General features: G+C 38.7%; 2 protein-coding genes and 1 non-coding gene across 4 annotated transcripts in view; all 3 read right to left on the bottom strand.

The window, feature by feature from the left end:
• Window positions 1-3987, bottom strand: part of LOC149823238 (delta-1-pyrroline-5-carboxylate synthase-like) — a 32871-nt gene extending 28884 nt beyond the window's left edge. Inside the window, exons 1-5 of the mRNA XM_090018729.1 lie at window positions 3858-3987; window positions 1652-1723; window positions 1294-1397; window positions 455-557; window positions 138-299 (exon numbers count right to left, since the gene is read on the bottom strand). Of these exons, the coding sequence (XP_089874855.1) occupies window positions 138-299; window positions 455-557; window positions 1294-1397; window positions 1652-1723; window positions 3858-3935 (519 nt within the window). The 5' untranslated portion in view covers window positions 3936-3987. The remainder of the gene's footprint in view (window positions 1-137; window positions 300-454; window positions 558-1293; window positions 1398-1651; window positions 1724-3857) is intronic.
• Window positions 3988-17660: 13673 nt separating this feature from the next.
• On the bottom strand, window positions 17661-22822 carry LOC149823239 (PRA1 family protein A1-like). 2 transcript variants are annotated; one of them, XR_016435061.1, is made up of 9 exons: window positions 22339-22808; window positions 21102-21142; window positions 20919-20997; window positions 20330-20416; window positions 20135-20226; window positions 19944-20015; window positions 19723-19861; window positions 18259-18412; window positions 17661-17912 (listed from the first exon to the last, which is right to left on the bottom strand). XR_016435061.1 is itself a non-coding variant. In XM_090019996.1 (8 exons), the coding sequence occupies exons 1-7, from the start codon at window positions 22494-22496 to the stop codon at window positions 19758-19760; spliced, it is 633 nt and encodes a 210-aa protein (XP_089876122.1). In that variant the 5' UTR covers window positions 22497-22822; the 3' UTR covers window positions 17661-17912; window positions 19723-19757. The 2 variants fall into 2 exon arrangements, 1 of the variants encoding a protein (XP_089876122.1); XM_090019996.1 differs by lacking the exon at window positions 18259-18412 and having other exon boundaries at window positions 22339-22822.
• An 803-nt stretch (window positions 22823-23625) lies between these two features.
• Window positions 23626-23699, bottom strand: TRNAV-CAC (transfer RNA valine (anticodon CAC)). Its single transcript has one exon. It is a non-coding gene; the product is annotated as a tRNA-Val (tRNA).
• Between the last annotated feature and the right edge of the window lie 2079 nt (window positions 23700-25778).

The raw sequence follows: 25778 nt of genomic DNA on the forward strand, positions 1-25778 counted from the left end.
CGCTTTCCTATTATCTTGGACACCGGCATGTGTTCACGAGATGCAAGAAATGGAACACAATAGTAGTATACTTTCCAAGACCAATCAGCCAAAAAAGTTATGGGAAAAAATCTCTGTAGACAAAAAGAAAAGATTACCTCATATGGAGCCTGCCTTGTACTTATTGCATCATTTTCATTGAAGACTGGAATAACTCTCAGAGCTAGCAAAGAGTTCACGGTATGGCTAAGTTGCATTCTGAAGTCTGGATCTTTGAAATCATTGTCAGTCACAAGCAACTGTGAGGAAGTAACATCTAGCTGCACATACATAGTTCATAAGATTAAATTCCAGGAACCAAGAAAGCGTGCAAACAAATATATATCACATTAGAATGCCACTAGAACAGATCAAGAGATGAAAAAAAGGAAAGAATAAATAGAAACAACATAGAGTAACATTAACATGTTTTCACCTGAGTGAACATAACATCATAGAGAGCCATAAGCCCACTTTGTCCAACAGCTGCACATGCCTTTCCATCAAGCTCAACCTGTGGTTTTTGAAGATCTGCAAAACTGCAAAAGGAGAAAATTTGACATTCAACCATCAGACAGGAAGATGCAGCCCGAAATTTCATTTTATTATAGTTATAAGAAAAAAGAACAAAATTTTGTTGGAAAACATCATCAAACAGGCACTGATACACATACAAACTACAAAACAAGATTTTAAGGATGACTTGTGGGGAACTATACCATAACAACCATGATCATACTATGAAGCCCTGGAAGGTCCAAACCACTCAAGAGACCAGTAAACAGTACATTTTCCTTTCCATAGTAAAAGCTTAACATGGAAAAAGGAAATATCTGATCGCTGGTCAGCCTATTGCATAATGACTTATTAACTTCCCTTTTCTCTTTCAGCATAGTGCTTTGTTTATATAATTTCATGAAAAAGTAACATAATTCCCAAAAAATCATTTTTCTTTGTAATGGAAAATTTTGTTCTAGGTGCTTTGCCTCCTTTAGGAATCCTCTTCAACTTCTCTAGTTTTCCTAAATTTATTGTTTAGCCATAATTTCAAATTGCCCTCTGCTTTTTATCTTTCTGAGTGGTTAAACTTCTTTAAATTTTCTGTTCATTAATCCATAAATGTTCAATGTCAAACTTGTATACCCAATTTTTCTAGATGACATCCACACAAGATACTTTTAGTGCAATATTCATGATAGCATCCCAAAATAATTCAATGGTACATGAAAAACTAACTCAATGGTACATGAAAAACTAACTCAATGGTTACAGTACCTGCTGTTGACTAGTCTTCGATATCTAAGACGCTGGCGCCCAACCCCAATAGCACCTGATGTTACCAATATGACCTCATATCCTCGGGAATTTAGTTCTTTAACCTGCAAAAAGGTTCTGCACAATTCAAATCTACTGCTAATAATAATGGATGACAATTAAGCAATAAGGTCCTTTTGTAAACCATAGTTCCTAATGATATAATGCCACTAATTTTCATTGATATAACTTGATCTAGAAACAAAGGCAACTCATTGACAATAAAGTCATGAAGTTTCTCAGCTCTTATATATATCCAATTTATTTTCTATTTTAGAAACAAAACAGATGCTACAAAATATAGATAAGTAAAATATACCTGCTCACAGAGAGCACCCAGTCGACCAAGGGCCAATCTTCCATCTGCTCCCGTAACAACAGCTGTGCCGACCTTAATAAGCAAGAATTTTACTTTATAAGTACATGTGAAGTGGGAAGTGAGAAGTGATTAGGAAACATTTAAACATTGAATTAAGAAGTTTTTTACAGTGCACAAGTAAAAAGAGAAAAGTTTCTACATTATATGCAACTACTGAATCACCTAAGATTTACTAACTAAATTTTGCTTTTAAAAGCACAAAGTATATGTTAATATAATGCTTGACAAACCTAAAATAAATTTCTTATTTTTATCGTACAATTATAAAAATAGTTTATTGTACATATATTAAATGCAAATACAAAATCCAATTTGAATGCATCTAAGAAAAAATCATTATTTATTAAATATCATAACATCTAGTAAGCAGCAAATAATGGATGGAAATAGCATAACGCACTTATGAAGTATATGCAAAGAGAGTACGTAAAATGTGCATGTTCTTATAATGAGAATAAAGTTTTGAATGTCTGTACCTTTGTCTTATTTTCTTAAATGAATAACCTAAAAAGCCTTTGAGTTTGATAAAGACCAAAACATTCACATTTTTAAAATTAATGGAGTATGTTTAAAAAATTGTATTCATCTCATTAAAACAGATCAACTATGGTGATGCATTTCATTGATTATGCAAATGTAATGGCTTTTAGAGAAAGTTCAGCTCTCAGTTCAAAATTTGATGTCCTTTGAAGCACGTTTCGCATAATAAGGAACAAAGTTTCAGAAGCACTTAGCTTCCACCTTCCGAAGTGGCTTTTTGGGAAGTGAACTTCCCCAGATAGGAAGAAGTTCCAGTAACCATGAAATAAACACAAAATTATACCAATAATGATAATTAACAGACCTTTAGGATGTGTTTGATTACCTCAGATCTCTGAGGAGAACCGAGGCTTAGTGGATTGAGGAGCGCCTTGATCCAACCTCCTTACAAACAGAGGAACTCAAAACCGAGGTTCCGAGATCCCCATTTTAGGCCAAATCCCTAGAGAACCTCGGATTAGAGATCTGAGGATCTCTACTTCAAAAAACTACGATCTCTAATCCGAGGTAATCAAACGCACCCTTATGGTATATCAGAAAATTAAAATACACTATTTTATTAGGTTCTTAAATGTTGAATAAGCCCGCAAGTTGATTGGCGTGCTGCTTATCCCAGCTCCATATAACTTTTAAAGTTGTATGCCCATAACATGCCCTTTTGAAGCAAACAGTACATACAGCAGGAATGAATGGAACACGTAAATCCGACCCCATGTAGTTGGGATACGGCCCTCTACAATCCCAGTTTAGTTAGTGTTTCACACACCCACATGCATGCACAGGCACAGGCACACACTCACATGCATGCACAGGCACAGGCACACACTCACATGCATGCACAAGCACAAGCGCGCACACACACACACAAGTCAATCCCCCCTTACAATGGAGGTTTCAACTTAAATTAAAGAAGCCAAAGGCTTTCAAAAATCAGGAAAATTATAATCTATTGGGTGGCTAAAGCTTCCAAAAAAAATCAGGAAAATTATCATTTTATTGGGTGATACATTTAGGTAAGCCAAAAAACTCTACCAATCAAGTTTTCCATAATAGTTCACTTCAAAGAAGAATCCTCTGTTTTCATCCCATTGCTGAAATTTTTATAAAGCAATTCTCAGCAGACAACCCCCACTTCAACTTTAACAAGAGTCGGATCTATTAGATGAATGAGCTAGATGCATCAACAATGCACAAAAGTCCCCCAAACTCCCTGCAAACCACTTACTAAGCAAGACACTCCCTGACCCAAATTCGCGTCCATAAACGCGACATTTCACAAAATAGGAGGGTTTATACAAGCTGCAGTAGCATCAACTTCCAGATTTTTCCAACCTCCAGCACATTCGACTCGAAGGAAGTGTTTGGATGCACCCACTTACCCCGAAAACTGGATAAGTTGGTGCACTTAAACACCCTCAAGCGTGAAGAATATGATAAGTAATCTAAAATTGTGCATTGCGTTATCACTCTTTATCTTACATATAAGATTGTATCAGATTAGTCAGAAAGAAATTGGTGAATGCAGGTAGAGAAGTTTTGGGGATTGGAGAGGGAGAAAAAGGAGAAGGGTTGGTTGGTTTGGGGACATTGGTGGTGGGGATGTTACCTTCACGATCACGCGCTTGACGTCCTTAACGAAGACTCGTGTTGGATCCATCGCAGCCTCTCTCTCTCTCTCACACATAGCTGAAGCAGGAGTGAAGAGATTGATGGGGTTTTTCTCTAGGGCTGCACAACGAGCCGAGCTAACTCGGTCTCGGCTCGTTTAAATTCAGCTCAGACTCATCCGCGTAAATAAACAACCGAGCTTCAACACAAGCTCAAGCTCGTTAAATATAAAATGATTCGAGCTTGATTAAGTATTAGAGCTCTTGATCAATTATTAGAGCTCGATTAAGCTCGGTTAATAGGTATACAGTTTTTTTTTTTTTTTTGGATAAAATCATCCAAGTGGGTAGTGCATTTGACGTTTGTGCGATTGGTGGGTGTTTTGAATCCCATCCTTCACGCTTTCATTGAAAAATAAAAATAAAAATAAAAATTCAAAAATTAACTCGGCTCAAGCTAAGCCGATTAGCTGAGTTTGTACACATGCTATTCAAGCTCCACTTGAGCTCGAGCCGGAGCCGGAGCCGGGGCCGGCGTTTGAACGTGTCTTTTCACGAGCCCACAGATCCCAGGACAGGGATGCGGTTGGAGTCACAAGTTGGAAAAAAAAGTTTAATGGGACCCGAGAGCACATAATTTTAAAATTTTAATCAATTAAAATTTAGTTTTTTTTATATCTTCATTATCAGGGAAGCAAGGGATCCTAAAAATGATGGGCTATGCAAAAGCTGAGAAGGGAGTGTTAAAAAGTAGTATGAAGTATGAAGCAGTGTTGTGAGAGGCGTACCCCTCATAGGGGAGGCGCACGCTCAAGGTGATGAGGCCCAAATTACCCCTCATCAACCTTCAGAATCCCCTCCTTCATCCCCAAGTCTTCCTCCTCCGCCCGATTCGCCGGCTGTGCTAACCCCAAATGCCGATGGATCTACCGCCACGTGCCGGCCAACTGCTCCTCCGCCGCTCCTTGTGAGAGGCGTACGCCTCAGAGGCGAAGCGCAGGCTCAACACCTCGCTTCGCCTCATCACATTTAACAACCTTGGTATGAAGCGAGATTCATTTTGAAAGCAACGTGTGAAACAAAAAAGAAAACACGAAAGAAACGAGAAAAAAGACCAGTAAAAAGTGTGGGAGATGTGCGAGAAGAAATAGATGGAAATCTAGTTTTCTCATGCTTTCCCTTTTTGGGAGAGAAGCCCGATAGGGCACGTTAGGAAGTGGAAAAGATGTAAGAAAAATGATATATTTTTTAATCTTTTTAAATGAGTTTTTTTTTTAAAGTACACTTTTTTTGATAGAAAACATTACTCTATAGAAAGAGATGAAGGAATGCTTTCTACAAAAAAAAATAAAAAAATAGAGAAGTCCATTCTCCACCACCCACCTTTCGAAAAACCATCCTTTCCGCGATGATTTTCCACTATCCATCACCACTACCATCCACCATCACCCACTTCTTGAAACATAGCATAGAAAAAGATCTACGGCCACCATGATTTTTCACCACCACCCCCCACCTCCCAAAAAAATTGTTCTCCCCACCATCAATCACTACCCACCATTACATACAACCTGAAAAATGGGTTCAGAGAAGCTCCACCACCACCTCACAATGATTTTTCACCATCACCACCACCACCATTAAAAAACAGGCCCGAGAAGCACCAACACCCCCTCATCCTCTCTCCCATTTTTTCAAGTTTCTCCATTTTATTTTTCTCATGCTACCAAAACAAGTGAAAAAAAAATTATTTTAGAAAATTTTCTTATGAGAGTTTTTATTGCTTCGAAACGTGTACTGTTTTTTGTTTTAAAAATCACATTTTTTATTGAAATATTAGTAAAACCTAAAATCACATTTTTTATTGAAATATTAGTAAAACCCTATGACATACGCTGATACACACACCTAACCGAACCAATTTTGCGGTGTATAAGCTCGGCTCACTTGTGGCAAGCACAAGCCAAGATCAAGCTGATAACAAGTCAAGCTTGAGCTGGCTTGTTAAAGAAACAAAAAGCCAAATGTTTAAGTGTTGAACTATGTACCTAATCACTCGAGCTTGTGTCTGGTCATTTACCAAAAATTACAGTATTTCTAAAACTGAAAGCAAAAAGATCTTATTTCTAAGCTTATTACTTGCAAGCCAAATATTTCAATAATTTGTTTCACATTGGGTTGTGTAATAAATAAATCTATTATTACTTAACGAGTCTATACGAGCCCACTTACACTTATCCTTCATGTTTGGCTTGCTAAGTCTATTTATGATTCAAAACTGACTGTTTTCCAGCTAAGCACAATCGAGCCCACGAACGGCTCATCTCACCCCCCAACCCTATTGATATGATGGTATTGTGCAAGGTTGTTAAATGTGATGAGGCGAACTGAGGCGTTGAGCCTGCGCTTTGCCTCTGAGGCGTACGCCTCAGTACCTGTACCTGAGGCGTACGCCTCTCACAACATGAGACTCTCAAGTATCAGTGGTATTATCTAAAATATCGTAAAAATATGTGGCATCACACTCAACGCCTCGCACTAGTGAAACATTTCATCATTATTATGGTGAACATGGCTGCTTCTAACCCAGAAATCTCATATTTGGGTTAGAAACTTTTTATATTTACTTTAAGCGCATCACAACAACGCCTCAGTACCTTGAGCGTGTGCCTCGCCTGTGAGGCGTACGCTTCAAGTACTGAGGCGTACGCCTCTCACAACACTGGTATTGTGCTTGATTGGATGACAATGGCCAAGAGAGAGTGGAGCCACTAAGTCCACTTGGCTATCTATGCTCAGGACCATTGTGCACAAGTCTCATTTACTGCTAGAGGGAAAACAAACCGAGCTGCTCATGGCTCGGCTCATAAAGAGCTTGTTCAAACTCGTAAAATAGGCTCGGCAAGGTAAATATGAACAACAGGTACTGGGATTGGCCGGACACACATAAGCTTATTAGGTAGTAAGAAATATATTTTAGATGCATTTTTTTATAATCCAATTTCTCTTGGCTCTAAAATAATGTATCTTTTTTCTATATACAGACCAGTTGGAGCTCATTTCACTTGGGCTAATTATGAGATCGAACTTGGTTTGGCTCACCAGCTTGAACATATCAAGCTCAGCTCATTCAGCTCTTTTAGCAGCCCTGTAATCAACTTTGGATTTAACCTGGACTTGGGTCAGGACTCGTAAAGAAGTCCTGGATCAACATGGTAATACTGTGTTTTATTGGATGGCAAAAGTGCAATGGCAAAAGAAGTTGGGCTTTCAGTTTCCAAGTTGGTGTGTGCTGTGTCAAGCTGCTGAAGAGACTACTTTTCATTTATTCTGGTCATGCCCAATCTTCGTGGCCCTATTTAATAGCACGTGGAGATCTCCGAACGTAATTGTCAAAGAGGAGTCTTTTGCGCTTGATCTGTTCCTAGGCCCTATTGAAATTAGACGTTGCAAGTGGTGGAGACTGATCTGGAAGACATGGTTGCTTACTACTTGGTGGTTTGTTTGGATGGCACGCAATGATGCTACTTTCCGTCAAATTCCGGTCATCCTTAATAATCTTGTTCATAAAATCTTGGTCGATGTATATGTGATTCTACGTATGCATCTTAGAGACCTCTCCTTCCGTCTGAACAACGTTCACTCATCGGTGGTTCCTTCTTATCCAGAGGATCTTGGTTGAGCTTGGCTTTGTTGTTTGTTGCTACAGTTTCTTTTTCTTTTCTTTTGCTTTTGTTTTTCTATTTTGTTCGGTGCATGGGTTCAACATTTTGTTGATCTTCATGAGTGATCCTCTTTCGGCTCTCTCTCTCTCTCTTAACATATCATCTCTTGGTGTACTCTCTAGTGGACAAAAGAGGCACGTGATTTTCACACTTGTGAGCTCGTGAGCAAGGGAAAAAAATTGATTGAAAACAGATACACATGACCAAGTTCAGCAGAAAGTACCAAACAATTTGTCTGTAGTCATTTAACATCTAATGAAAACCAAAAGATAGGAACAAGCCCTGTAATCAACTTTGGAATTAACCTGGACTTGGGTCAGGACTCTTAAAGAAGTCCTGGATCAACATGGTAATACTGTGTTTTATTGGATGGCAAAAGTGCAATAGCCAAAACACACACTCTCTCTCTCTCTTAACATATCATCTCTTGGTGTACTCTCCAGTGGACAAAAGAGGCCCGTGATTTTCACATTTGTGAGCTTGTGAGCAAGCGAAAAAAAAAATCATTGAAAACAGATACACATGACCAAGTTCAGCAGAAAGTACCAAACAATTTGTCTGTAGTCATTTAACATCTAATGAAAACCAAAAGATAGGAACAAGCCGACTTTAATTTGCTTTAAAAATTTCTGAGATTCCTTCGCTTATTTTCATACTAGTTCATATGTTAGAGCTCGCAGGTTTTAATTTAAGATTAGGTGAGCACCTTTGCTTCTGATTAATGGAAAATAAGCCATTTTGTGGGCCATCTTTTCACAAGGGTTGTTCACAAAAACATACCAAACCTTTTCTTAAAGTCATAGCTATAGTTGATATAATTCAAAACCATACCTAATTTCCTCCTCATTTACCCATATATTTATACCTAGTATAAGTGTTGTTGCATTAACTAAAATACAGTTTGGGTGGTAATGTAGCGTGGATAGACTAGGGTTGTTTGTATTGGGTACTGCCTAAACCTAAATTCCCGGGTATGGGTATAAAAAATACAAAAAATTACTATTGTACGACAAAATTGATGTCTTTCTCGAAATGCATCGTAATTTCTTAAACTCCCCCATGTTCAAATTCACAAATTTTTTGCTTTAAAAAGACCTTTTTATCCTTCACACAAGTGAATTTTCTCCTGATATACGAATTTTCTCCTATGAATTTAAGCATCAACTCAAGCTACTATGAATCATTTTGTTGCAGGTTTCAGCTGTGGCTGCAAAACTAGAAGAAACCACAAACTATTGAATTGAAATTCAAGCAAAACAATAATGAAAGCAACATAATAGCGTTTCTCAATCTCTGAACTAACTCTCTCTCTCTCAGAACATTATACATAGTCTCACAAGAGATGAAACTAGATCTGGATTTCGTGGTAGGCCTAATGCATAGACCCATCGAATCCAGTTAGGGAGGTGAAGGATTAAATCATCACATCCTTTGTCCCTTTGTTGATAGACTGGATCTACAAACAGGTGGATCACTTTGACTGGGCTCTTGGTCTTAAAGAGTCCATTTCAGGTTACACATCGTCAGACCAAGGGTTCAGATCCTGCACCATAGCATTAGGGCCAGAGGAATCAAGGGTCCACTCTGTGTCAGTACAGCAGATAAAAACTCTTGGTCTTACTCATCTCACCTGAAGACCACTCTTGCTATGGCTGAAAAGAAGACCTTCGGCATTCCTTAACCCTTGCTGCCGCTGCCCATTACTCTTGTCACCTACCCAACTGGTCCTTTAGAGAAGAATGACAGGTTTAGTCCAGTTACAACCTGCAGTGAAACAAGTTTGGGGCGTATGGGATGTGCATTGCAAGGGCTCATCTCACCACCTATCCACTCTTCGCCACTATCATTTTCTATTTACCTACTTTTTACTTGTTTTTCATCATGATGCCGAGAAAAGATGCACCTCTGGCTTGGTTCTAGCTCGACATTCCTCAGTCAAAGAACTCCATACACAAGACTTAGCCTGCCCTTATAGCCTTCATTTTGCCAAAGGCCCCATTTGGGAAATCCAAAGAGAAGACAACGATGCTAAAATTTCAAATTTTCAGTGAACCTAGGAGTGCATTTGAGACTCGAGTTATCGTTATCGATTGCACCACTGTTTTGGTCCATGTCACAAAGACACGAGGATACGAGGGCACTTGACTCACGATGCAAGTTCGACTTGAATGTTCGAAACAGTTTTTAATTTTTTAATAAAATTTATTTTTTGAATTTTAATATTCATAAATGTATTTTAATGGAAAATTGTTACAAAGTAAGAAATACCATTTAGAAAAATCAAAATAATGGCCGAACGAGTCGTTGTCAGTATGTCACCAGGGACGCGGCCAAAATGGTGTGTCCCTGTAGCATCGGTTTTGGTTGGTGGGATTGAAATCTTATTTTGGTTCAGAGTTTCATCTACAAAGATCAGGCACTCAGCAATGCCTTTCCCTTGATTTTTTAGGAATGTGGGCTCCTTGTTTCATGCAATTCACGAACCAAACAAAGCCGCTGTTCTGTGTAGGGATGCAAACAGTTCAGATCTGAAACAGGTAAAATACATGGAGATTCGGATCGGAATCGGATGCGAAATAGCCAAAAATTGCAAAACCTCCATCCTGGATCCGACCCCATTTGTATCCATCCCTCTTTGGAATGCACCTTCAGCACCATGAACCAAACGTGCCAGCAGACCAGTCCTTTCACAAGTATTGTGCTTTTCTTGAGTAAAGAACCATTTGGTCTTTCCCCTGGACTGAAAACATTTTGATGCTTGCATTTGTTTTTACACAATGAAAAAAAAAGCAGCAGGAGAAAGTAAATCTATAGATTTTCATCATCATGAATCGATATACCAAGCAGCTATATTACACGAATCTCACTAAGCCTTCAAACATACACGTGCTACGTAGCTTTCACAATCTCTATTATCATGCATGGCCCAGTTTCAATTGATGGCATCCCATTATGTCAGGTGCTTATTGAAAGCACCACGAAGCACCTGGTGATTCCCTACCAGGTCAGTCTGGCGAGCCTAAAGAAACTATCGCAATCACACAAAGACAAACACACCTAAAGAGCGCATGTAGTCTCACAAGCATGCACACAAAACATCACATAAGCAAAAAGCAAAAACATAGATCACTTGAAGAAAACATATGCTCGTTAAGAAAACAAGTGTCCATGCGCATTAGTAAAAGACCAATACACATTAAAGTCACAGCGAGGACAGCTTCCACTAATGCATACAAGTAGGTTTTTAAGTCAGTGTTATGGCTCAAATTTTAGAAGATGGTGCGGATCCGAGCTTCAGTATCCACATGCCTTTTCCTGAAGGCAACGAAGGTCGTCCAGGCCTAGTGGAATCAATAAGAGTGATGCGACAATTGAGATGTCATCTTCACATGTGAAAAAGTCAATTAACACATGTTCATACAGAAAAAAAAGAACACTACTTTGTCCACGCTAGAAACAAGGAGAGCCACCCAATGGGGCCCACATGAGAGGGCATTAATTAAGAAGTGTGGGGACATTCTCACTTCTCTAGAAGATTCTTAGAAAGATGATTAAGAAGAATCTAATTAGGTATTCTTAAGTTGATTTTAATTAAAACTTTTAATTAGAGTATGAGTCATGACAAAAGTAGAACTCTAGAATCATCTCTAGTCTAATTCTTGTTTTCCAATAGGATTATTTAATAGTATGGATTAGTTTAATTCTATTGTTGAGTTAGGATTCTTTAAATAAAGGTCTGAAGAACCCTTTTTAATTATTGAATAAGATTGAATTGATTTCCTAAACATCTTCCTCTCTTTAAACATCTCTCTCTCCTCCCTCACATTTCTTCAAATTCTTTCTGAGATTCACGTGAGGTCAAGCCTCCTTAGGCTGATCCTTCATCCCTTTTAAGGGCACAAGCCCTTCTTGTACCCGTATCTTCATTGTGAAGTGATCCCTACTTTGAAAAATGACGTAAAAACTCTGTCAGTCATGGCTCTATTGATCAGCCTTCCTTACGAACATGTCTCAGGTATTTATATACTCCCTGAACCCTTATCATACCTTAGGACCCATCACTAACTTTTCTTAAAGCTGCCTAGGCCAAGATCACACCTGAAAGAGCAATACAATCTCGTTCTACGAGCTGTTTTGCCTTTTCTAATCTCCTGCATGTACCCTAACCACACCTGAACATGTAGACCCCTTTAAGACTTTCTTAGACCTGCTAAACAACCTCTGAAATTGATCTCAGCCTTAGCTAAGATCCTACCCACATTCAAGATCTAAAAAATCAAAACCGCACCCTATCATTTTGGCAAAACGTACATCTCCAACAATCCAACCTGACTTCTCTGACCTCTAGCATATATATCAAATCTCAACACATGACCCTAAGTCCCTCTAGAAGCCCTGGATCCGATCATTTTAGATCTGGACCGAGAACCCTACTCGAATGACTTACTATGCCCAATTTTGACCTACTCGATTGAGCCGTTAACCATATTTTTTGTATACCTCTCAAACTGTTGAGATGTACCGCAGGATAAATCCTAGGGTTGTGGGTAGCAGCCGCAACAGTTGACTCAAGACTCTGCAAGAAATGAAACACCCACTACATGTGAATCATTTTAAGAAGGGACAAAGCATGATTTTACATCATATTTACAAGCCCTGAAGGCTCAATTGGCTACATAAGGCATGGGTAACACGCTCCCCCGCCTAAGTTGGCACCGTCCTCTATGCTATTTGTTGGTGAGTAGTCTTCAACATGCTGTTGAAACTGATGGATGTTGCATGGCATCTCCCAATCGGCATCGCTTTCAGGTAATCTCTTTCACTTCATGAGATATTTCTTCACACCTCCAAGATAGTTGTTGACATGATCCATTATAAACTCAACTTCTCGAATGGCTAGGGTTGGTGTTAACGAAGGCGCTTTTTGTGGGATGGGTGCTCGTTGAGGAATGTTGTGGTTGAGATTTTTTTCATCTTCATTGAAGAGCTTCAGGTTGCATACATGGAAAATTGGATGGACTTAGAAACTAGTGGGAAAATCTAACTTGTACGCCAGGTTGCCGATCATTTGGGTGATGATGAAGGGTCCATCATACTTTCGAATGAGCCCACAATAATGTTCTCGAAAACATTATTGTGGGCTTGTTTAGGACTGAGCTTGACTAACACCTTATCCCCTACTCGAAATTCAGAGGGACAATGATTCTGGTCTGCCCACTTATTTATTCGCTTGGCGGCATTATGTAGAAATGCCATCGCCAATTTGGTTTGATTGTGCCCATTTTTAACAAATTGGTAGGCAAAGGGCACCTTGCCTCGATCTTGGGCGACTATAGAATGGGGTGTCTATAGTTGTTGTTTGGTCGTGATATTGAAAGGGTTGTGACTTGAGGCTTCACTTCTCTAGAGATTGCAGTAGAATTAGCAAATATCAAGTATCTCAGTTCAGTTCTTCTGATTCGCGTTGATGAAGTGTCGTAGATACTCTTCTAACATATTGTTAATGCACTCAGCTTTACCGTTCGTTTGTGGATGGAAGCCAGTAGAAAAGTGCAGTTCAGATCCTAGTAATCGAAAAACTTTTCTCTAAAACTTACCTATGGAACGACCATCACAGTTGTTGATAATGCTCCAATACTTTACTATATGTTTCACAAATAGTCAGGTGTTTTCGACCGAGCAAGTGATAGGTGCAGGTGAAAACATTGTATATTTAGAGAATCGATAGATAACTACGAATATAGAGTTGTACCCCTCGATCTTCGGTAGGCTCACGATGAAATCCATTGATATGCTCCCCCAAGGCTGACCCGAGATGAAAAATGGCTTCAGCAATCCTGCATGCTTTTGATTTATAACCTTATTTTGGCTGACAAATCACACAAGTGCACACATACCCGTCTACATCATTACACATTTGCAGCGAATAGTACACTCACTTGATCAACACCATAGTTCACTCTTGTTTTGGGTGCCCTACCCGTGAAGAATCATGGCAATCCTTCCATACCTCTTGTCGCAAGGATCCTCATTAGGGTACATATACCCAGCTTCCAGTTATCACCAGTGGTCTATCTTGTTGTCAAAACCATCTTGGTTTCCTTCCCTCACAAGAGAAAGAAGGTATTGCGCCGTGGGGTCTTCTTGCAGACCCTCATGAATTCTGTTGAGGAGATCGCTTCAAGGTTCAACAATTTAGGTATATTTCCTAAGGCTGCCAACTCGGCCTTCCTACTCAAGGCATCTTCCACCACATTGGTTTTGCCAAGCTTGTATTCTACGATTATATTAAACTCCACCAAGAACTCTTGCCTTCAAGCTTGTTTAGGACTGAGCTTTTTCTGCATCTGAACGTAGCTCATGGCGATGTTGTCTGTATAAACAATGAACGAGGATCCCAAAAGATAGTGTCGCCAAGTGCGTAAGCAGACGGTCATCTCTCTTTCATGAATTGTATACCATCGTTCGATATTGTTTAATTTTTGACTCTCGTAGGAGATGAGATGCCCATCTTACATCAACACACACCCAGGGCTTTATGTGGTCGAGCAATTATAGTACTGGTTCTTTTTCTATGGCCCTCTTTAATACCTCAAATGCCTTCTAGAACTCTTCTTGCCACTCTCACTTATGATCCTTCTTTAATAGGTCAGTTAATGGTGCTGCGATAGCCGAGTATCCTACAATAAACTGACGATAGTAATTATCTAGCCCCAAGAAAGAGCGACTTCGAGCACCTTGGTTGGTGTCTCCCAATCCTGAATGGCATCTACTTTATGGTGGTTCATCCTTAAACGACCATCCTCAACTATGTGACCCAAGAAGTTGATCTCTTTCTGATCGAACAAACTCTTCTTCTATTTCACATACAAGTTGTTGTCCTTCAAGGTGTGGAACACCACACATATATGTCGCACATGATCCTCCAAACTATCACTGTAAACGATAGTGTCATCCAAGTAAACGACCACAAATCAATACAAATACAGGTAGAAGATCTGATTAATCAGAATTGAGAAGCTTACAGGAGCATTAGTCAAGCCGAAAGGCATTACCAAGAACTCGAAAGTACTATATCGCGTGACACAGGTTGTCTTCATCCTATCTCCTTTCACAATCCTAACTTGCCAAAACCCTGACTTCATGCCTAATTTCAAAAAAACTTGTACCTTCTCCAATTGATCGAACAAATCGGCAATTAAGGGCAAAGGGTACTTCTTCTTTATAGTCAACGTTGAGTGTCCTATAATCTATGCATAAACGCTTGGACCCATCATGCTTGGTCTGAAACAACACGAGAGCACTAAAAGGCACTTTTGATGACCGAATGATTCCAACTTCTAGCATATCATCAAGCTGTTTATGAAGCTCTTCTAACTTGGGTGAGGTCATTTTGTATGGTACTATGGCAGGTGGTTTGGCTCCTAACATCAATTTTATCTGATGATCAACTTCTCATCGTGGTGGTAATCTCCTTGGCAGTTCTGGGGGCATGACTTTTCGAAACTCCTCCAACACAGATGTGTCTATCGATGGGATATTTTCAAGAGGTTCTACCTCTTCTTCCTCTTACACCACCACTAAAAATGTTTGATCTCCGTGTTAGATGTGTCTCTTGATTTACATAATGGAAACTATGCTAGTGTTTGACCATGTCGATGTCGATGCAGAGATCATGCACATGGACTCCTCAGTCCTCACCCATAAAGCTAACAACATTCAAATATGGCATCGACAATACTTTGTTCGCTCGTAAAAACTCCATGCCTAGGATCACCTTGAAATTATCCAATGAAACAATCAGGAAGTCGGTTTTGCCAATCCACTTCTCGACCCTGATTATCACGCCCTGAGATACTCCCAGAATAGGTTGTGCGGTAGAATTCAACACCTACATGTGACTTGTCTTCTTATCCCATCGCATGCCAAGCCTTTCTACCTCATCCTGGGCGATGAAGTTGTGTGTTGCCCCCATGTCGATCATTGCATGGGTAGCTCTCCCATTGATGGTCATCTCTAGGTACATTAACTCTTTATTGATTGTGGGTGTTGAGGTAGACCCATCTAACACGTTCACCCTCCGCAGGCCCCCCCATCTTGATTTCTTCTCCCGTGGGTTCATCATTAACTTCAATGGCATTAGCGACCTTGTTCCCTGCATTCCCTGAGTTTCGAGTGGGGCACTCATGGGCGAAGTGATTTCCATTGCAGTACTGACATTGAATGTTTCGATTGTTTTGATGTTGGTTTTGCGGTGACGATATGTTCCCTTGTAGTCCCTATGGTCGAGCATTATTTTGAATCCCTTTATCCCAAGGGGTTGCTCGATGTTGATTTCCACCTTGGCCACCTGCTTCATTGCCTTTATCATCCCTGTGAAATGGCCTCACTTGAGATCCTCTGCGTGGGTTGTGTTCAACCATCTGTTTTGCCGCAGTCAAAGCACTAGCCAAATTGGTGGGCTTCAACCTAGTTAACTCTTGATGGGCTTAGAACTTCAATCCTTTATTGAAGAAGTATACATGGTCCCTCTAGACTATGTCTTCAATATCGAGTATCAAGGATGAGTAGGCCGCAACATATTATTGAATAGTCCTCATATGCTTCAAAGCCATTAACTTGTCATAAGCTATTTCTTCAACATTATGTGGGAGGAAATATCCTCTCATTTCCCTCTTAAAATCATCGCACAATTCGATCACATGCCTTCCCCTTTTCATGTCTTTATATTGCGTTCTCCACCATACCAAAGCATCGTCGATCAGATACCTGGTTGCAGTGCATGACATCCCACATCCAGTTCTTGAAAGCCCTTGCCTCCCTTCCTCCCTTGAACTTCATCAGCTTTACCGATTTCAACTTAGGTTTTTCGCGTCAAACTATCAAAGTGTTCCCGCCATTCCCAACATTTCTAAAATTTTTAGTGTTACCAATACCACCAATTTCATTCCCCAACAATCTTTCTAAAACTTTGTATCTCTCTCAGAGTTCACGCAACTCGGTTTCTTGAGTACCCAACTTGTTCGTCAACCCTCGGATCGTGACTTTCAATTCTTCGACCTCCGCCTTTATTTCACCCTCCAGCTTAGCAAATCATATTTTGCCCTATCGACGACACCATAACTCACTCAAATATCCACCGATAACTTTGCCAACTTCTTCTCAGCTCTCATCACCCGTTCCTCTAACGGGTTAGCCATTTCCTCTAGGTGTGACCCTTCCACCGTCACCACAATAACTTTATCTTGGTCCCTCTTCCTGCCCCTATGGGCCTTCCCAAGAAGTTCTCTTCTGATTCCATGTTGAATCAAAACAACCATCAAGGGTTTCAATACCGATACATCTTTCCCCTTCCCAATTCTCAAACAGGGTCTGACACCAATTGTCACGAGCTTATTGAAAGCACCGTGTGGCACATGGTGATCCTCAACTAGGTCAGCCTGACGAGCCTAAGAAAACTACCACAATCACACAAAGACGAACACAAGGTCGCAAAATGATGCACACAAGCGTAGTCTCACAAGCACGCCGGCAGAACATCATATAAGCAGAAAGCAAGAAGAATGCAGATCACTTGAGAAAAACATATGTGCATTAAGAAAGCAATTGTACATCAGTAGAAGACCTGTACGCATTGAAGTCGCAGCAAGGGCAATCAAGCTTCCACTAACACATACAGTCAGCCTTCCGCTGTTAGGGTTGGAGTGTCTGAAAAGTAAGAGCTATCTACATAATGGGGACTGATTATCTTTTGTATGAACAGCAAGAGTTAGGTTCCTTATCACGACATAATTAACAGTCAATCACAGTTTTGTACAGCGCCACTACATAAGCAGCATATAGCAATCAATGGTTAATACAGATGAACCATAATGACCAGATAAGATTAAGCTGTTTTATTACACCGCATTCCCTTTTACTGTTGAATAGAAGAAATACTCCACTCCATCCATTTTTAAGACAAATGATGGTGATTAACCCAGCACCACAAACTATACCTCAACAACTTAACAGATTTATGAGAACGTACTTACTGGCAGCGGCTGAAAACGAAGAGGTATTGGATAGATCACCATATCATCAATCAAAATAGTAAACACTTCCATTAATAATTGCCAACTTCAAGAAAAATGTAAGCGTGATGAATCGTGTTGCTTGTTAGTTAAATGAATTTAAATTTTATCCCTCTAAGACATGTTCATGACTTACAGAACCATCTCTGTACATAGTTGAAAGTCCTCAGCACCTTCTGTAGTGGTTCATTTTGAGCACATCTCAAGCACTGTACGTTACTGAAGATTCACGCCTTACTGTCATAACCTAAGGAACCTGCAAAAGGAATAAAATGAAATGAATATAAAAACATTAACAAAACCAAAACAACAGAAAAGAGTGATTTAGAAAGAAAATGTGGGATGTGTTATATTATAAATTTTGGTGACTGAGAACCCCAAGAATACCGTTTCTAGTGAACGACTGATTAAAAACATGAGACTCAAGACAATTCGACTCTACCGAATCCCTACAAAACAAGGTGTTATTGTGAACACCACCAAACACTGTTTTACACTCCTCTCCATACTAAAGATACATAACATATTGATGTCTGATTTTGTCTTGTATGCCAAGGGTGTTCAGCCACGGGCTAGGTATGCAGTTTCCCGTTTTCCACTACCTTTTTCTTCTTACAGTATGCTAGAAACTGAGGGATGTCGTCAAACATGCCTCAGTAGTGCTCCAAATTTTCTGGCTAGACATGACTGGTAAAATCTGCTATCCACTCTATCCAATCCATATTTTATCTTCGGCATGCATTCAGAAGGCAACCCCTGAATCACCAACATGCAATGATATGTCTCCATTAAGTATGTAACCATAGCCAACTGAAAGAGACGTGAATAATTCAAAATTTTCCCTTAATCAACATTACTAACATAATTTTTTTTAAATAAACCAATCAAAAGATGATACAGATCAATGAACTTCAAGATGCACAGGATACAATACGCACCTAAGCTGAGCCATTCAGTTACTTTTTGCTCATTTACAGGTTAACTCACCTCAAAACCCCTCTCTGCAGGTTTTCTCATGTGATATGAACAACTGAGTTTTTTTTCTTTTAAATTTTCCCTACTTAGGACAGATGGAATGCTTCAAATTGTCTATCTTTTTTTGTGCATAGCTTTCAAGAGAGACACCCCTATGTAAGATTGAAAAAAGGCAGTGACATCTACCTTTCTAATTCTATCATCACAATGTATCTCAAACTTGCTACTATCAACCTGCCCAGCTCTGTTGTCAAAAAGTGTAATAATAAAGCTAATGATTTCGATGGAGGACAAAATACATCAAGGAGTTTCTCAGGAAGACATTAAAATATATGCACACAGTAATTAGGGGTCTTAGATTTGCAAATGGATGCTTTCACTTGAAACAAACCAGAGCATAATTCGTCAGAAAATAAAGCACTTTATCAGCTTGGCATAGCATGCAAAGCTAGTCATCATAATTTATTTGGTATCTGAAGTGTACCACTTGCTCAAGCATGAAGATGTTAAAAGGTATTAGTTTATAAAATCTGTATGAAGCTCTCGAAGCAAAGCCAACTACTTTAGATTTTGATCATTTAGGTGCATCATCTGTCTTAAAATCAAATGCCGCTTAGCTGACATCCAGGTCACCTGAAAATAGAAATGTGAATGGTCTGAGTTTGGGTTGGATATCAGACCAACCAGAAACCAGGTTTGGTAAAATTTGTTGGATACGATTGAGTATTGTATCATATCTAGTATTTCGTGATAGAATTTGATTGCATTTTGATCCAGATCCAGTTCCATATTCCAATTCATCAAATTCTTATGGGACGTTAAAAGTTACACTCCTGAGTTTGAACGTGGCATGTTTGATATGACGTTAAAAACAGTCACAGATGAATTTACAATTTTCCACCATTCATGTAAGATGAAAGGGTGGTTGTATCGTTCAAAGAGCCAAAATGTGTGAAGCACTGCCACATGGATGAAATAACATATACACAAATCAAATAGCAGTTCATAATGAATACCACGGAGTAAATGTAAGAACAAATCCTTTAACCATCCAATTCTTGAAAAAGAATACAGTTTAAGGATTGGATCACCTTGATATATAAACCCCTCAGTGCTTACTTTCAAGTTACAGCTCACTGTAATTACGCCATACTGCTCGAAATTCTTCACGGAATGTATTCAAACGAGCTTTCAAGTTAGGTGTTCTGAAGCTTGCGTGAAGAAAAGTAGCTGTTGAAATGTAAAGAGTTAAGAGATTACTGTACAAGAAAGGGCCAATTCAGTCCAGCAACCTAGAATGAAAAGGTCTTACCTAGAAAGCCTATAAGAAAAGCCCAGAGCACAGTGAGAATACCACAAGAAACAAACCATAGGATACTACTTGCTGCAAAAAGAAATAATACATTATTCTAATGCAAAAAGAAACAATTGCAGTTATAGTTTGCAATTGCTCCAAGAACTAAACCTTTATCTAACCAAATCACATTAAATAGTTTTAAATACCAGCTGATAGAGTCAAGACAAATAGCCAACGAGGACGACCACAAACATATATTTCTCTTTTCACTGATGGACGTCCTCGGATAACAGGCCTTCTGCAAAAAACAGTTCATGACCTTGTTTGGGCATCAGAACAACCCACTTCTGAACAAGAACAAAATAAAGATTCATCTACAAAAGCAGATGCTGAATGCTTACGTGAATGGCGGCCTCAACTTTGCAGCCAAATGTGGAGAGAATTTTCTCACAGTTCTTGTCACCTTTTCATTGAAACTAACTGCAAAGCTGTAAATTTAATGCTTCAGTGATGCTCACAAAGCAAACACCTAAATGAATTCTTAGCCACAAAACTAAATGAAACTAGCAAAAATAAGAGTATCCTTCATATTTTAACAATTAACACACACAATAAATGTAAATCATAGGCTTCATAACTCAATATCTGAAGATGTCAAAGAAATTAGGTTTGCTCAAGAGAAATTGTCTTTTAAACATCAGAACAAAAATATCTTTCAATAGATTGAATATCCGGCCTGATAAGTAGAAAAAGAACTGATCCTAAGCAATGTGGACACCATATGCCATTAGGTTTTCTCAAGAGAAATCGTCGAAAAAGATTTCGGATAAAAGAATTAGAAGGTGTACAGAAGGAAAGTTCATATAACATAAAAGGATTGACAGGATCAACCCTTGAAACCAACACACATGAAGAAGAAATGCCAGAACAACAGCAGCCAGTTCTCATCCAAGATGCAATGCCAAAACAGATGGAAGAACAAAAAATCACCTATCATTCAAGAAGGCAACAGCTAAGCCTGCAAAAATAGCAGCAACAAGAGCAGTCGGCTTTCTAAGAAACCCCAACCCTACAGTCAAACAGAAAACATAAAAAAAAGAGTATGTAGCAATTCATATCATATCATAAATCACATAAATTACCGAGTTTGAGAAAATATTCTAACCATCTTACCAAGAATGAATGTTATCATAATGAAGTAGTTAGTCCTGTAGCTGCAAAAGCACACAATATCAGAACCTGGAAGCCGCTCAATCACAATGCATGACTAAATCACAACACAGAAAGTAATCAAAACCAGAAAAAGCAATAAATAAAGGAACTGTTGTTGCACATAAAACATGCATCAGTTGAACAAATCATAAAGCCAACAACGGAATAACCGAACAAAAAAACACAAGGTGCAATGTTGCAAATGGGATGTCTTACCATGCACGCTACATAAAAATTAACAGCGAAAAGCATAAAGCCAATTCACAATTTTAGAGAAATCCATAATCATTTATAACAGGAATTTACCCTGCTACAACTCCACACTTCCTAATTAGACAATTCCCACAGTAAAATGCAACTTCATAGTGCCCTCGTCACATATGAATCCAGAAAATGAAATCTAGAGAAGCAAGAAACACAACGAAGATGACAAATTATCAATGTTCAGCAAATACACATCAGTCTTTCCCCTTGTTTGCACTAATACGCATTGGAACTCAAGCTTCAACAGAAATAAAACTGATCGAAAACGAAAGATAAAAAATTAAGAACAGTCATTCATATTTTAGTTTTACTTCTCTTCCTATTCAATTCTCATACCGTTCCTGTTCAGTTCTCATTTCTCTTTCAAATCTATTCCTCGCTTCTCGCTTCCTATAAATTTTAAAATGCTCTTCTCGTATCTTTCTCTGCCTCCACTTCCTAGTTTGGTAAGCTTGAATAAAACTGATGGAAAACGAAAGATATACACAAAATCATGCTGATGCAGTTGAAATTTCTGTAATATGTATAAAAAACGCAATACATCTCAGCTCGATAACAGCAAGAGAAATCGAGACGGATTAACAACCAAAACCTTATGAAATCAGGCGGCTTTGAATCAGTTATACGAAACCGATCAGAAACAACAAAAATAAACACAGAATCAAGTTAATGTAGCCAAAATTTCCGTAACACATACATGAAATGATAAATACAACTCAGTTCGATAACAGTATCATAAATCAAAGACGGCTTAAGAACCGAAAAACGTTACGAATTCACGCCGATTTGAATTACGGGAATGAAACCCATAAAAAAAAATCAACACATAATTGCAAAAAATGCATCCGAAATTTCCGCAACGCATACCGAAAACAATATAGAACTCATCTCGATAACTATATCAGAAATCAAGTCGAGAGAGAGGTGGGCGTACTAGTAGAGGTTGCATTTGAGGCGGCTGTTCCACTTGGCGTAGGATCTTGGGAGCGTGAATCTCGAGAAGAACTCGGTGAGCGGGCGGGGCGGCGACGACCAATTCACCTCCCTCAGCGCCTCCACCAGATCCTCCGACGTCACGTTCCCCCAATCCATCCCCCTCTCTAGAACGAACGATCCTCAGATAGAAACACTAACCCTAGATTGATACCCGATCTCTCTGTCTCTCTCCCGTCGGCAAATCTACCCGATCGATCGATCGATTTCCCGTGAGGAAGACGATGAGCGTCGGAACCGAAACCAGAGATCGGAAGAGAAGACGAACAGAATAACGCGATTTTTAGCTTCTTTTCCGTTGGTTCGATCCCGGCTTTCTTTTCCGCTGATTTTCCTGTCTTCGAATTTTGATTCTTTCCGGCTTTCTAGCTTCTTCCCCGTTGGTTTGATCCCGGCTTGATCTGGTGCATGCTTTTTCTGCGTTCACTTTTTTTGCTTTTTCCCCTTTTTATAGAACACTTTTTGCCTCTTTCACTCTTTCACTCCCTCTGCCTCTGGTGCGAACGGTCGTTGGTGTGACGTAGGTGTGTCAACGGGTCGGGTTTGCTGGGGACCCAAACTTAGTTTGAAATGCTAATACCGGATCCGGATCCGGTTCAATCCGACCCATCATAAAAAAACTATATCCGAATCCTATAAATATTACATGAATCCCGGACCATACTCTTGAAATTGTTTATTTCTATGAATGTTTCTAAAACTTTTGGGTGGAAGCCACTCTTACAACGGTTTATTTAATCAATAAAATGCTTTTAAACACATTTATTTATTTATTTTTGTAAAAAAATAATTAAATTTTTTTCAATTATAAAAGTTTAAGACTCTTTTAATGTAAATGTTTTGTTCTTACCAACAAACATGACGAACTTTTTACCAAAACTATACCTTCTATGTTTTTAGAATATGTCAAAAATAAAAAAAAAGTATAAATGTTATGATTTTTCTCAATAGCATTACTCTTTTTTATAAATATATATGAGCAAAGCTCATGCTTACTTGTTACCTTGTATGTTTTTGGGATATACTAAAAACAAAAAAATATAAATGTTATGATTTTTCTCAAGGGCACGGTAGCATTACTCTTTATATATATATATATATATATATAACCAGAGCAAAGCGAGTGGATCATATCAAGAAGTTCAGAAAAGTGGAGTTCAGTTTTGGAAATAGCGGCAAACTGTTGGCTGCTGAGTGTAAAAAATGAAAAAAGTATAACTATCGGTAATGTCTGAGCCCGGGTTCGAACCGGGGACCTCTAGTGTGTGAAACTAGCGTGATAACCGACTACACCACCCAGACGTTGTTGAAATCTTGACGCACTTTAATTTTTTATCAATGTTAACATGATATATCGCTACCTTTTTCCAAATGCATGTGGCCACAGCACCTCATTCATCTACAAGAAGTGGTCAGGTAGCTCACATCACTTTACTTTCTCCTTGGACATGAGTCGCTGGTGTCTTTTAAGTCATATGATTTATTTATTTATTTTGAAAAGCAAGCTGGGGTTAAGCAGACCTCACCAGTTATTATTCAAGATACCACTGGGTTTTGAACCTGCAACATCCCACCACAATGAGACGTTCACCACAAATTTTTTTTCCTAGATAACCAAAGAAGTAATACTTCACTCGTGTGGCATTCACGAGTCAACCTACCAAATGAGTGGAGCCCTCGTGGGCGAAGACGGACAAAGTTATGAAATCAATGAAGAATGTCACAAATATCATTCGAGCAAGCCTTCGGAAGAAAATTCTTAAAAAAAAAATCAATTTTTTTTTTTAAATCTTGAGAAAATATTGACATATATATTATATAAAAATACAAAAATTATGAAATTGTAAAGAAACTATGAACACAAAAAAAAAATTGCTTTGTTTTTTCATTAATATCAAGGTAGCACATTTTCGAAGTCTGGGATATTTTTGAAATATCTCATTTTCTTCAGGAATGTTTATGCCTTTGGAAATATTGCAATAAATTCATGATATTTTCAAAACATCATTGATATTTGTGACAAATTCAAGAACTAAGGATGTATTTGAATGCCTCATTACATTCGAGAAATTCTATCTGATGTATTTCATATGGTCGTTCTTAAGTGGCCGGCGACAGATTCGCCTTTCGCCGGTTGCCCTGATCTTCTTGTAAAGCTAATAAAATTTGAGTTTGCTTTCACTTCAAAAAAACAAAAATACATTCACATATCTCTCACTTAAGCCAGGATACATGATTTCAGCTTAGAAAACGAACATTCTTGAACTTCATTGTTTGGAATGATGCCACATCTCATTCTCGAAAAAATCTCAGCCAGAGAAAATTTGCGATATTATAAAAAAATTTACAAGAATTTAAAAAACTATTAGCAAACATAAACATATAAAATATATATAAATAAATAAATAAATATGTAAATAATCTAAGAAACATCCCAACAATTGTTTCCATCTTGTGAATCTTGGGATAAGACGATATTTTCAAAAAAGGCGCATTTTTTAGTCCCTATATCTGCCTTTGAAAATATCACGATATTTTCTAAATATCAGTGCTACTTGGTAACATAGGGTTGAAATGCCCTAGATTTGGAGTTGGGCAGGAGATCCGAGCAATCAAGCAAACCTAACCAATTCTTGTCAATTATGGTTTAGCACAATTGAATGGTTTTAAGGATGTAAATGGATCGGATATAGGCATGGCGGAGTTTGACCTACTTGGATCTAGCATATTCAGATTCAGATTTCATTGGAGATCAGATAAAATTGAATCCTAGCATAATCAGATTCAGAGTTCAATGAGGATCAGATAAAATTGAATCTGGATCCAACTTGATTAAAATCCAACATTTACAAGTATCCAGATTTGGACTTTACTGGGACTTGGATGAAAAACTGATACTGAGCCCAGATCCAAATATTAATTGGATCCAACTTTGGCTAACAAATCTGACTAAACAGACTCAGATTCCGTCTCATATCCAACCTGAATCCAAACCAGTTTATTTGGAAACTGAGATCTGATCATGGAGAGGAATGAAAACCTGCCCACTAAAAAACATGTCAAACCTACCCACTAAAACCTGGACCCACTTGTGATCAAATGCATCAGTTCATGTGAGTCTGCCGATTGACTGGACGAGCAACCAGAGGTTCTGGGTTCATGGTGCGGTAAAGATGTGGACGAATAGTTGGTGCATCACCAAAGGTTGCCTGAAAAATGACAACAAAGTTGGCCAGAAAACCATATCTCTGTAACTATACAGTGAGTATGATAAAGCGGGTCGCATCGCAAAGTATCACCGTCAATCCAAAACCAACATTAAAAAGATCTCGATGTGTAGTATGTCAAAAAGTACTTGGCTGTCCTGGATTCAACAGAGAC

This window comes from Nuphar pumila, chromosome 10 (genome assembly GCF_984573655.1).
Source record: "Nuphar pumila chromosome 10, dmNupPumi1.hap1.1, whole genome shotgun sequence".
In the NCBI taxonomy this organism is placed as follows: Eukaryota; Viridiplantae; Streptophyta; class Magnoliopsida; order Nymphaeales; family Nymphaeaceae; genus Nuphar; species Nuphar pumila.